Here is an 11,887-nt window from a genome sequence, read left to right as displayed (position 1 = left end):
GGCGATTTCAGAGTGAACGCGTCTTGGTATCCTTTTGCTGCTTCGCAATTATATATATTTTCCAATTCAGTCTGCATACAGGGAGAAAGGGGGCAAATGCCAAGTTCAACACCGGCATGGCACTCCGAAGATACTTTAGCGCACATGGCAGGCTGCTGACGGGGCTCTTGCAGCCCCAGGCAAAGCTTGGGCAGAGTGGTTCTCGGCATATTCAGACGAATATTAAGCATGGGATGGTGGCGAGTATATGCCAAAGGGCTGGTGTGCAGCTGGCACAAACAGCCAGACGAAATGCGCAGGCTACCGAAGGTAGTGACGACAGCAGAGTCGGGCGTGTGCAGCTATTTATGAACAGGTAAAGGGACTGAAGTAAAAATAACGCATTTGCCGTTTGCTTCACATGTATTTTTGTTGCTGACGATAATCGGAGTGGGAAAAATGCCTCCGATCTTTTATCCATTAGTTTTAAACACCAAGTGGGCTGCAGGGGCCAGCAGCATTGGTCCAGCGAGTTCGTGCGGTCGATGGGGCGGAAGAGCGCAGTAGTTGCAAAGTTCGGGCTGGTGCCTGGGGCATTTCTCTACAACCACCTGGCAGAGACGCCAGAGGAGCCATGCGCGCTGGATCAGAAGATAGGTGGCGAGCCGGGGTGGCAGCCACAGCGGCGATCGGCACTGCAGGGTGGGCAGATGCGCGTGGGTTGGCAGACCGCGGGCAGTGCGGGTCGTTTCGGGCAGATGCGCAGGCTTCACGTGACAGGACGACGGTTAGATTCGCACAAGTGCGAGGTGTGTGGCGGACGCTCCGGGGACAGCAGGGCAGCAGAAGAAGCCAAAAAGCGGCTGCAGATCGCGGCGCCATCGCAGCAAAAGGCGCTCCCGGAGCCAGGACTCGATGCGCTGTTCTTCTACCAGACGTCGTCGCGGCAGGAGATTCTGCAGTCGGTCAGCGGGTTCTTCCCGCGATTGCGGATGCGTCTGCGGCGGGTGATGAAGGGGTCGTATGCAAAGCGCAAGTGGACGGTGGACGATGTGTTTGCGCTGGCGTCGTGGGTGCTGATGTCGCAGGCGATGCTGCTTCTGGTGGGCACGACAACCACGGTGTCGGTGGTGCTATGGCTGCTGAACCGGCTGCAATACCAGGAGTGGATAGCGCGGCGGCTCAGCGAGTGGGTATCGGCGGGGCTCGGGATCACGGTGTCGTTTGAGTCGGCGATAGTGCCGGCGTGGCGGCACGGGGCGATCCGGCTGACCAACGTCAAGGTTAGGTGCGGGCCCGAGCACGGGGTGGGCGGCGATAGCAACTTCACAATGTACGATCTGCGCGTGGATCAGATTGACGTGACGCTGTCGCTGTGGCGGTGGATGGACGGGCGCGGGCTGCTGCGGGCGTGTGCCGTACGCGGGGTGCGCGGGGTGGTGGACCGGCGTCACGTGTGGTGGGACCCGGAAATCGACTACAGCCGCAGCGAGGCGCGGGCAGCGCGCATGCCGGGACAGTTCGATCTGGACGGACTGGAGATCGAGGACATGCTGCTGACGGTGCATCCGTGGCAGGGGTTCCGGGCTATCACGTGCTCGATATACTCAGCCAGCCTGCCGCGGTTCCGGGACAGCTGGCTGCTGTACGACATGCTGAATGCCAATTCGATCGTGGGGATGTTCGACGGCAGCCTGTTCACGGTGCACCAGGCGCACCAGCAGGGGCATGTGGGCAGCAGCTTCTTCCGGCAGCAGCAGCGGCAGGCGCGGGCGGCGTCTGGGGCTGGCCGGCGGTCGACGCACGTGCAGATCGACAATCTCAACGTAGACCATATCAGCGCAGGCGCCGAGGGCCCGATCGGGTGGATCACGTCGGGGCGGCTCAATGTGTCGGCGCTGATAGACTTCCCGGCGGGCGGCGCAGGCGGCAGCGACTCGGTGCGGGTGATCCGGCAGCTGGTGGACGATCTAAGCGACAGCATCGATGTGGTGATTCTGCCCAGCACGCCCGACTGGTCGCAGCCCGAGCAGTCGACCAACGCGCTGGTCCGCACACTATACTATCTGGACATGGTCGACTCGCCGCTGGCGCAGGGAGTGCATGAGCTGATGGCGCGGCGGGCCGAGCGCGAGTCGCAGCGGCGGCTTGAGCGGCAGCGGCGACGCACGGCAGCGTGGAGCCGGCCGATGGAGCCGCTGGCAGCGCACCAGACAGGCACAGGGTTGCGGCTGGCGGCTGGCGAGGATGCGGGGGCGGTGCTGGTGGATCTGCAGGTGGAGTTCAATGACATCCGCACGTCGCTGCCACTCAGCACACCACAGCTGGGCGGCAATGCGCTGGTGTCGTCGGTGCTGGTGCGGCCGGTGGTTGCATACATGAACGCTCACCGCACATCGCTGCCCATGCGCTGCCAGCTGCGGCTTGCCAAGGACGATTTTGCTGGGGCCTGGAGCTTCTGGGACTCGGGGGCTGACGATCTGATGACGCAGGGCATCGGCGCGGCGTTTGCGCAGCTGGCGTATGACGACCGCGAGCGCAGCCGCCGCATCAAGCTGGTGGGCTGGTGGAGTATGGTCGCAGTCGCGCGGCAGCTGGCGCGGCTGGTCGAGTTCATTGGCGGGCAGCGCAGTTTCTTCCACTTCCTGGGGCTGGCGCCCGAGACCGACCGCGTGTAGCGGGGAGGAGAGAGAAAAAATCAGTTTATTTGATTTGGCGGGCATTGCAGCGCTCCAGCCAGGTACTTTGTCAGGTTATCGGATGTGGCCTTTAGCAGACCCAGCGGCGCCGTGGTCTTGCTCAGCAAAAACAGCCGCAGTGCACCTAGCCGCGTCACGGCCACGCGGCCAAACTCGCATTCAACCAGAATCATGGCCAGCTCGTTGGTGCTTGCTGCCGCCGCTGCCACTTCGTCGTCCTCCTCGTCCATCTCAGCCTTGCTCTCGATCAGGCTGGCCATGTTCTCGTACCCCTGCCACAAGCTGGCAGCAATGGCCAGGTCGTCGTCGAGCTGCTCGCGCGCGCTGAGCCGTGGCGAGCTGTCCACCAGATCGTCGTTGAGCGACGACGTGATGGAGCCGCTCGGGCTGGCGGGCTTTGACATAGACAAGACATCGGACTGCGATGCCCCTGCCAGGTACGAGGCTGTGGTGCGGATGCTGCTGGTGCGCAGGCTGCTGATGCTAAAGTCCCGTTCGGCCGAGGCATGGGCGAGCACGACGCCGTCCTCATTGAACACACTACAGCGAAAGAATCTGAGTCGGGTGTGCGTTTTTTTTGCTTTTTGCGAAATTGCAGCAGGTGGTTGTAGAACTTACGCGCACACGCAGATGTCCTTGGTCAGGGCCTGCTCCAGTATCCGCCTGAGGTTTTTTGAGCGAAGCATTTGTATTAAAAAAAGGTTAGAATTTAAAAATGAAAGGGCTTGGAGAAGACAGAGGGGCCGGGAAGGGGGCCAGGAGGTTCAGACACTTCTGGCTGGGGGTTCCACGTGACGGATTAAATGCGCTCGATGATCAGGGCCGAAGCGCCGCCGCCGCCATTGCACACGGCAGCAGCACCGCGACGGGCGTCGTTCTGGGTCAGCACGGTGGTCAGTGCCACCACAATGCGGGCGCCCGAGCACCCGAGCGGATGGCCGATACCCACGGCGCCGCCGTTGACGTTGACGCGGTCGGCCGGGAAGTCCAGCAGCCGCGTATTGGCAATGCCCACCACCGAAAACGCCTCATTGAACTCGACAAAGTCCAAAAAGTCTGCCGGCTTCGCACCCTCCTTGTCGCTAGCGCCGGCGGTCGCCTTCGCCAGGGCCTTGCGCACGGCCGGCGCCGGGGAGGTCGTGAAGCGCTCGGGCGCCTGCTCGGCCTCGCCCGACGCGGCCACGCGGAACACCGGCTGCACCGCCAGATCCACAGCACCGCTGTCCACCAGCTTCTGCAGGTACACGCCCGACACCACCACCAGGGCGGCGGCGCCGTCCGACAGCGACGACGCGTTGCCGGCAGTCACCGATCCCGACCCGTCGGGGCCCGGGAAGGCCGCGCGCAGCTTGCGCAGCTTCTCGGCATTGAACTTGGCCGGCTCCTCGTCGGCCGTCACCTGCACCGGCGGGCGCCCGCGGCCCTGCGGCACCTCCACCGCGACAATCTCGTTGGCAAACCGCCCCGTGGCCGCCGCCTCGATCGCCTTCTGGTACGACGCCACGGCGAAATCATCCTGGTCCTCGCGCGTCGCCTGGTACTCGGCCGCCGTGCTCTCGGCCGCATACCCCATGGCCTTGTGGTTGTAGGCGTCCAGCAAGCCGTCGGTCTCCAGACCGTCCACCAGGGACTGCGCGCCGAATTTGCCGCCGAACCGCGCCGATGGCATGTAGTACGGCACGTTGCTCATGCTCTCGGCGCCCACAGCCACCGCCACATGGGCATCGCCCAGACGGATCGACTGCGCGGCCAAAGTCACCGCCTTCATGCCCGACGCGCACACCTTGTTGACTGTCGTGCCCACCACCTTGGATGCGTCGCAGCCTGCCCCCAGCGCTACCTGCCGCGCCGGGTTCTGCCCCAGGTTGGCGCTCATCACGTTGCCCAGGTAGATCTCCTCGACCTCGCTGGCTGCAACGCCGCTCTTGGCCAGCGCTCCCTTGAGCGCCACCACGCCCAGCTGCACGGCGCTGAGCTTGGCCAGGGTGCCGCCGAACGCTCCGACGGGCGTGCGTGCTCCGCCCACGATGAAAGCATCTACAAAGGGTTGCGATGCATCCGACTGAGTGTGAGCATAAAAGAAAAAATGCAGCAACCAAACGTTGCGGAATTTCACCTACCAGTCGAGTTAATCTGAACCATTTGTTATTTTATCTCTGGAGTAGTATGAAGAGGATACAAGTGAAGAAGAGGAGCGAAGAGCGCCCCCCCCCCAGCGTTGGGCTCTAAACAAACGGGAGCCATTGCGCTGGAAAGTTTGAAGAGATTTTCCACCCGTCCCAGGGCGCTTTGTGCTATTCGGCTGGCTCCTTGGCCGAAAAAAAACACTATGACCTGGCAGTTTTTTGTTGTTTTTCCGCCCTTACTGCTTGAGATGCTTGGCATGGAACTCGATGTGGCTCTCCATGAACGACTGCACGAACCAATAGCTGTGGTCGTAGCCCGGCTGGACGCGGTTCTCAAGCACCACGTTGCGGCGGCTGCTCTCGGTGGCAATGACAAAGTGGGACGGCTGCAGCTGCTTTGACTTGTAGAACGGGTCGTCGGCGCCCTGGTCGATCAGAATCGGCAGCCTTTCGCCCTCGTACTGCTTGACGAGCTCAGTGGCATCATACCGGGCCCACAGCTCCTCGTCCTTGCCCAGATACTCGGTGAACTGCTTGCGCCCCCACTCGCTGGTGGACGGGTGGCAGATGGGCGCAAAGCCCGAGACACTGCGGTAATGGCCCGGGTTCCTCAGCGCCAACATCAGCGCCCCGTGCCCGCCCATCGAATGCCCAAACACCGACGTGCGCAGGGCGTCGACGGCAAAATGCTCCTTGACCAGGTCCTGCAGTTCCTGATGCACGTACGTGTACATGTTGTAGTGTCTGGACCATTTCTCCTGCGTGGCGTCGACGTAGAAGCCGGCGCCGGTGCCCAGCTCCCAGTCGTCGGATTCGCCTGGGATCCCGCAGCTGCGCGGGCTGGTGTCGGGCGTCACCAGGGCGATCTGGTGCTTGGACAGGTGGGCCAGGGCTCCGCCCTTTGTGATCATGTTGTCTTCGTTGCAGGTGAGGCCCGAGAGATAGTACAGAACGGGCACCTTTTCTTTGCCCGTGAGCGCTGCGTCCGGAAGGTAAATGTTGAACGTCATTTTGCTTTGCGTTGCTGTCGATTGGTGCATGTACTTGTGCACTTCGCCATGGAAGCACCGGCTCTTGGAAACAAGCTCAGGGGCTGTCATTTTGTTATTTTCCTGTGTAGAATTCAAGCGTATAAAAAGCAGCGAGATAACCGAATCGAAAGAGAAAGGGCGTCGGGGGTTTCTTTCACAGCAACGGCCATCCGCTGTGTTTTTTTGCGTGTGATCAGTGTCGTCACACGCTCTCCCCTCCTTGGCCCTCATTCTCCTGATTTCGACTTTTTTTGTGAATTTCTTTTTTCTACAATGACAGACACAGGCACGCCGGAAGCAGAGGAGCACCACCACAATGACAGCGACCAGCACTCCGAGCTAGACGCCGCCATAACCTTCAAAACCACCGCGCTCGCCGACCACACAGCCGACCACACAGCCGACCACACAGCCGACCTCGCCACCGACTCGTACCTGACAGCAAACCTGCGCAACCACGTCGTCAACACGCTGCGCGAATGGTATGTGCTGGCCACCGACAGCATCAGCACATTGCTGGAGGGCCGGGTGCTCTCGCCGCAGCCAACCGACCTCTGGCTGCTGGGCCGGCGGTACGAGCTCACACCAGCCACCAGCGAGCCGGAGCCGGAGCCGGAGCCCGGCTGGCTGACGAATGCGTATCCGGAGGCGGTTCTGGCAGACTTCCGGCGGCTCATCTGGTGCACGTACCGGTCGCAGTACCCGCCAATTGCACCCTCGGCCTTCACCAGCGATGCCGGCTGGGGCTGTATGCTGCGGGCCGGCCAGACGCTCCTGGCACAGGCCCTGCAGTTGCATTACTTCGGCCGCGACTGGGCATTCGACTGGGGGGACGAAGAGAAGCAGACAAAGTACGTGAGCATTGTGCGGCAGTTCTTCGACGACTTTGCGCCCAGCAGCGTGTTCTCGATCCACCGCATGGCGTCGCGCGGCAAGCAGCGCGAGGGCAAGGATATCGGCCAGTGGTTCGGGCCCTTTGGTACCGCCGCCGTCATCCGCGAACTGGCCATGGACGCACAGCACGAGCTGCGCATCTACACGACCACCGACGGCGTCGTCCATCTGGCCGACCTCTGCCAAGACGACTTCCAGCCGACGCTGATTCTGGCCGCGTCAATGCTGGGCACCGACCACATCAACCCGCTCTACTACCCGTTCATCCAGGCCGCCCTGACGCTGCCGCAGTCCGCGGGCATCGCCGGCGGCCGCCCCAGCTCCGCCCTGTATTTCGCCGGCTTCTCGGGCGACGAGCTCGTCTACCTCGACCCGCACTACACGCGCCCGGCGGTCGCCCGCCGCCCCGACGACCACTACAGCCAGAGCGACCTGGAGTCGTATAGCTGCGATTCCCCACGCCGCATCCCCCTGCCGCGCATCGACCCCTGCATGGTCTTTGGCTTCTACTGCCGCGACCTCACTGAGCTCATCGACCTGCGTGCTCGCATCGACATGCTGGCCGATGAGGGCATGCTCGCCATTGTCTCGTTTGACAACGACTTCTCGCCCGCCCAGCCCAACGTGCTGCCAGAGTCCGACGGCCCGGAGGACGCCGGAGGCCCCAGCGACGCCAGCGAGGTCGTGCTCGACCCTGACTCAGCCAGCGATGAAGAGTGGGTCACCGATCTCTAGTGCTTGTCTATTTTTCGTTTTTGCTACATTATATTTCAAGCTTTCCTAATGCGCACACATGCACTGGCAGCAGAATATAGACCCCGTAAGTGTCCGGCAAGTCACCCTAGCCGGCCCACTATATACACAGACATCCCCTCCGGCTCTCACAGCGTCTGGCTGCTCAGCCGCGCCCGCTTGTCCACATGGCGGAAGTTGGCTGCCGGGAACATCTCCTGGATGCGCTGCCTCGCCCCGCCTTGCCTCGCCTCGCTGCGCGGCCTGCCCGACTTGTGCTCCTGCGCCTGCGTTTTCTGCGCAACCAGCCGCTGCAGGTTCTCCTCGGCCTGCCGGCTCTGCTCCGCCTTGTGCATGCGCATTACAAACACGTCCTGCGACCGCTGCGGCAGCACCGCCGTGCGCTTGTACGTGTGCGGGCACGGCAGCCGCGGGCAGTGGGCAGGCACGTGGCCGGGCAGCTGCCGCGCCGGCAGCAGCATCGCGTCGATATCCTCCAGCTGCCGCGCCAGCTGCTCGCCGCTCTCATCCCTCTCCTCGGCCTCCTCCTCCTTCTCCTCCTCGGCCTCTTCTTTGCCCGGCATGGGCTCCGCCGGCGTCTCAAACACATCGTCCTCGTCCTCATCATCCTCGATCATCCGGTCCTCGCCAAACGTCACCGTCCGCTCCGTGCCAGCTGCCGCCGTCTCTTCTGCGGCCGCCTCAGCGGCCTGGCGCTCGGCGTCGGCGCGCTCACGCGCTGCCTGCTCTGCCGCCGCCGCCGCCGCCCGGATCTTGTCCTTCTTGTGCTCCACCACCTGCCGCAGAACAGCCTCGGCGCGGTCGGACGAGAATTCGCCCGAATATGTCCCCTCCGTCCCCAGCCGTGCGGCTGCCTGGCGCAGCTGCTGGACCAGTGCTCTCTGGTGCGCTGGCCGCTCCCGCTCCATGTGCTGGAGGAGGGCACTGACTGTCACGTGCCGCTGCTCCAGCGCCCGCCCCACGTCGTTCATGTTCGGCCGTGTGCGTGTCGCATGCTCGCCGTACGCATGCGCCTGCGTGAACAGACTCTGCATGTATAGAATCCCCACATCGCACAAGGCGTCCAGCGCAAACCCGCTGGTTGAATCGTACCCGGCCGAGCGCACCAGAACTGTCGCTGCCCGCTTCATGTACTGCCGCTTTATCTGGTCCAGGTCGACCTTTGAACTTTGTGTCGGCGGCATTTTGTCAGAGTAGTGGAGCAACAACAAAGGAATAAATAAATTTTGTGAATTTTATGAAACAGAAAAAGAACAGCCAAAAATTAAAAAAAAAAAATTGATTTTCATGCTTGTAGACTGCTTCAATTTTTTCTTCCCTTCTCACTGCGCGGTGAACGCATATGCCGTGATCGTGCTCATGCCCTGCGCCGAGTATGCCAGCGCCAGCCTCGTAAACGCCAGCATCTTTGCCGGATCCTGCACGCACAGCTCGTCGAACTTTCGCTTCGACAGCTCCCACAGCGTCACGTCGCCGTCTGTCACCACCGTCGTCGAGTAGTTCCGCCCCGTCACCAGCGCCAGCTCGCCCAGTGTCGTCCCTGGCAGAATCGACTCGATCGCCTCCGTCTTTTCCGTGTCTATGTCAACATACACCCGCAGCGTGCCCGCCTCCACCACATACATGCCCGCTGGCGCCGTGTCGGCCACCCACACGTGGTGGTGCGGCCCCACCCGCTTGCGCTGGAAGTGCGGCGCGATAAACTCCAGCACCTCCTCCAGCGACTGGTCTGTCTCCAGATCCTGGAACGCCTGCATCAGCAGTGGGAGCGCTGGCGCTGGCTTGACTGCGTTGCGGGGCGTCCCAGCCCCCGACGACTGCTTCTGCTCTGCGCCCGCCTTGCTGACAAGCGTGTCCTTGCGCATCATCGCCTGCGACGCCTCGGTCACCATGGCCTGCCGCGGCGACGTGCCGTACACATCATACTCCTCCGGACCCGGCGCCGTTACAAACGAGTAGACCGCTGGTACATCCCCGCCGCCCATCGCTGCCTGATGCATGTAGTAGTACTGCAGCAGCACGTTCTCGCACCACTCTAGCGCCTCGTTCAGCGATGGCGACGTCTGCACATACTCCGACACATCGTCGCTCCACACTCCCGCCACTCGCAGCGCCTGTCCCACCTCCGACGCCTGCGCTACGCCCGCAATCACCATGTAGATCTCGCGCGACTCGAGCAGCCGCCGCACGCGGATAAACGCCTCCGCCGCGCTAAAGTCCATCCCCGTCACCAGCGCAAAATCAAGCACCAGGAACCGGATCGGGTTCTCCTCCCACTGCCGCTGGTCCAGCAGCTTACGGATATACGCCTCCACCCCATTGATCGTGCCAAAGAACATGAACCCTTGCAGCCGCATCACCTGGATCTGCTGGCACACCTCGTCCAGGAAATGCCGCTGCCGGTACAGCCGCCGCACCGTGCTGCGCACCGCCGAGCCCGTGTACGCCTTGCGCAGCGCCGACCGCCGGCTGTACAGCAGAATAAAGAAGAAGCACGCCAGGAGAATGCCCAGGAAGATGCCCTCGTTGAACCCGATCCCTGCCATTGCCACCACAATCAGGACGATCGTCGCATACTCGATGCGGTTGACCACACCGATCGTGTCGACCATTGCCTCCTTCATCAGCTCCAGCCCAAGATGGAAGATCAGCGCTCCCACCACCATCGTCGGGATGTACCCGATAATCGTGGGTCCTGCAAAGAAAATACCCACCGTTCCCACTCCCAGCATCATCCCCGCCAAGTTGCTGTCGCCGCCCGACCGAATAAACAGCAGGCTGTTCGAATACACCAGGTAGTTTTGGAACGATCCCAGCAGGCCAGACAGGCAGTTTGAGATTCCGTGTGCCACCAGCTCGCGGTTGGTGTCCACCTTGTCGGCATTCGTCGAGACTGCAAGCGCCGGAACATTGATCGGCACATGCAGGATGCTGAAGAACGCTAGTCCCAGCATCGTTGGCACCGTCAGCCAGACCGTGTACCAGTCTGTGTTGCCAAAGTCGAACAGCGTGTAGAAGTGGTAGAACGGTACTCCAGCGTCAGGCATCTGGAACACCCACCCTGTCTCCCGCAGCAAGTCCATCGGCAGGCCCAGGGCCGAGGCGATGCCGTAGAACACTACCGGAACAAACATGAAAAACAGCGGCACGAACAGCGGGGTGGTGAACCGGTGGTTGAGCACACGCAGCAAGATCGCCACGCCCAGACTGCTGGTCCACAAACCCAGCGTGTTCGGCACCACGAACAGCTCCTTGATCACCTCCCACGACAGCGTCAGCTTCAGGTGCGAGGTCACCTCTATGCCAGTCTGGAACAGGAAGTACCCAACGCCGCCAATGCACCCGACCAAGATATGCCGGGGGAAGAAGTCTACCAGCGACCCAAGCTTCAACAGGCCCAGCAAGAAGAACACTGCTCCAGTTATGATCGAGCTGATCGCGTAGCTGACCAGCGTCGTGGCTACGATTCGCTCCGGCTGGTCCGCGCTGATGTTGCCGACAACGACGTCGCACATGGCGTACAAAAACGGGATTGCCTCAACCAGCATGCACCCGTTAGCACCGCGGAACCCACTGGCGCCTGAAGAAAACACAAACTGAGACACCGCCGTGCTCAGCATGAACATCGAGAATCCGATCGGCCCAAACTTGTCAAACACTGGAAGCGACACCGGGAACGCAATCAGGCCGTACGACAGGCCGTCGAGAACATTCAAAATCAGACCCAGCACCACCGCCGGAATATACTGCAACGGCCAGGTGATCAGATCCACCAGCGCATGCCCGCGCCGCTGCATGTGTGCAAACCCATCCTCAGCATGGGCCTCACCAGACGGGTACGTATCTTGCGAAAGAAGCCGTGTGTGCTCCGTTGAGTCGGCTGCAGAGAGCTTCGGCGACGTCGCCTCGTGCCTCGACTGCGTGCCAACGCTTCCGTAACGAGCCGATGGTGGTGGCACAATGCCCACGGATGCACGCTGCGGCATCTTCGCATTCTTCGGCACGCGCTCAGCAGCGTCCCCCCAGTAGTTGGGATCGATCGGAGGAAGCCGGCCATCCTCTTCCATCCGCATTGCGTTGGCAGGCAGCAGCGCCGGCGGCGACCGCTCCCTCAGCATCTGCGCCAAGTTGCCCGTCCCAGGACGCGCCTCCGCCAGAATCTGCTCGATTGACGCCCGGTCGTCCGTGCTGCTGCGCCGGCTGATGCCCCCCATGGCGTCACCAAACGTTATTGACCCGCCGCGCCGCCCGGGAATCGACTCGCGCAGGTTAGGGTGCAGCTCGAGGTTGCTCAGAAGCATCGTGCGGTCGCGGATCGACCCGGATGTCTGCGAGTACTGCGTGCTTGCTGGGTCCACGTTGGGACGGTTGGCCGCCATTGGGACTCCGTAGATCGACCGTGTGC

General features: G+C 62.2%; 7 protein-coding genes across 7 annotated transcripts; 2 read left to right on the top strand and 5 right to left on the bottom strand.

The window, feature by feature from the left end:
* Window positions 1–116: 116 nt before the first annotated feature.
* DL89DRAFT_316283 (uncharacterized protein) lies at window positions 117–3,008 on the top strand (the record flags this gene model as incomplete). The annotated part of the gene is made up of 2 exons (XM_040891059.1): window positions 117–355; window positions 431–3,008. The coding sequence occupies 2 exons, from the start codon at window positions 117–119 to the stop codon at window positions 2,655–2,657; spliced, it is 2,466 nt and encodes an 821-aa protein (XP_040743721.1). The 3' UTR covers window positions 2,658–3,008.
* Window positions 2,671–3,403, bottom strand: DL89DRAFT_267310 (uncharacterized protein). Its single transcript, XM_040887444.1, has 2 exons — window positions 3,297–3,403; window positions 2,671–3,218 (listed from the first exon to the last, which is right to left on the bottom strand). The coding sequence occupies exons 1-2, from the start codon at window positions 3,362–3,364 to the stop codon at window positions 2,678–2,680; spliced, it is 609 nt and encodes a 202-aa protein (XP_040743720.1). The 5' UTR covers window positions 3,365–3,403; the 3' UTR covers window positions 2,671–2,677.
* Window positions 3,404–3,477: 74 nt separating this feature from the next.
* Window positions 3,478–4,838, bottom strand: DL89DRAFT_246104 (acetyl-CoA c-acetyltransferase, cytosolic enzyme; the record flags this gene model as incomplete). The annotated part of the gene is made up of 2 exons (XM_040885102.1): window positions 4,799–4,838; window positions 3,478–4,715 (listed from the first exon to the last, which is right to left on the bottom strand). Exons 1-2 carry the CDS (start codon window positions 4,818–4,820, stop codon window positions 3,478–3,480), a joined length of 1,260 nt encoding a protein of 419 aa, XP_040743719.1. The 5' UTR covers window positions 4,821–4,838.
* On the bottom strand, window positions 4,690–5,904 carry DL89DRAFT_316271 (S-formylglutathione hydrol; the record flags this gene model as incomplete). Its single annotated transcript, XM_040891058.1, has 1 exon — window positions 4,690–5,904. The coding sequence occupies one exon, from the start codon at window positions 5,902–5,904 to the stop codon at window positions 5,041–5,043; it is 864 nt and encodes a 287-aa protein (XP_040743718.1). The 3' UTR covers window positions 4,690–5,040.
* On the top strand, window positions 5,686–7,513 carry DL89DRAFT_267309 (uncharacterized protein). The gene has a single exon (XM_040887443.1). It carries the CDS (start codon window positions 6,109–6,111, stop codon window positions 7,462–7,464), a length of 1,356 nt encoding a protein of 451 aa, XP_040743717.1. The 5' UTR covers window positions 5,686–6,108; the 3' UTR covers window positions 7,465–7,513.
* Window positions 7,514–7,537: 24 nt separating this feature from the next.
* On the bottom strand, window positions 7,538–8,865 carry DL89DRAFT_151893 (uncharacterized protein). Its single transcript, XM_040883547.1, has one exon. It carries the CDS (start codon window positions 8,664–8,666, stop codon window positions 7,611–7,613), a length of 1,056 nt encoding a protein of 351 aa, XP_040743716.1. The 5' UTR covers window positions 8,667–8,865; the 3' UTR covers window positions 7,538–7,610.
* DL89DRAFT_222823 (uncharacterized protein) lies at window positions 8,805–11,279 on the bottom strand (the record flags this gene model as incomplete). The annotated part of the gene is made up of 1 exon (XM_040884605.1): window positions 8,805–11,279. The coding sequence occupies one exon, from the start codon at window positions 11,277–11,279 to the stop codon at window positions 8,805–8,807; it is 2,475 nt and encodes an 824-aa protein (XP_040743715.1).
* Between the last annotated feature and the right edge of the window lie 608 nt (window positions 11,280–11,887).

The sequence above is a fragment of the Linderina pennispora genome, assembly GCF_002104995.1.
Source record: "Linderina pennispora strain ATCC 12442 chromosome Unknown DL89scaffold_6, whole genome shotgun sequence".
Taxonomy (NCBI): Eukaryota; Fungi; Kickxellomycota; class Kickxellomycetes; order Kickxellales; family Kickxellaceae; genus Linderina; species Linderina pennispora.
This window is presented reverse-complemented; position numbering and strand designations above follow the sequence as displayed.

Coding starts and splice junctions, on each gene's coding strand:
- DL89DRAFT_267310 (XM_040887444.1), bottom strand. CDS start 3,364: ATGCTTCGCTCAAAAAACCTCAGGCGGATACTGGAGCAGGCCCTGACC. Junction 3,219..3,296: donor AAGGACATCTGCGTGTGCGC/GTAAGTTCTACA, acceptor CTTTCGCTGTAG/TGTGTTCAATGAGGACGGCG.
- DL89DRAFT_267309 (XM_040887443.1), top strand. CDS start 6,109: ATGACAGACACAGGCACGCCGGAAGCAGAGGAGCACCACCACAATGAC.
- DL89DRAFT_151893 (XM_040883547.1), bottom strand. CDS start 8,666: ATGCCGCCGACACAAAGTTCAAAGGTCGACCTGGACCAGATAAAGCGG.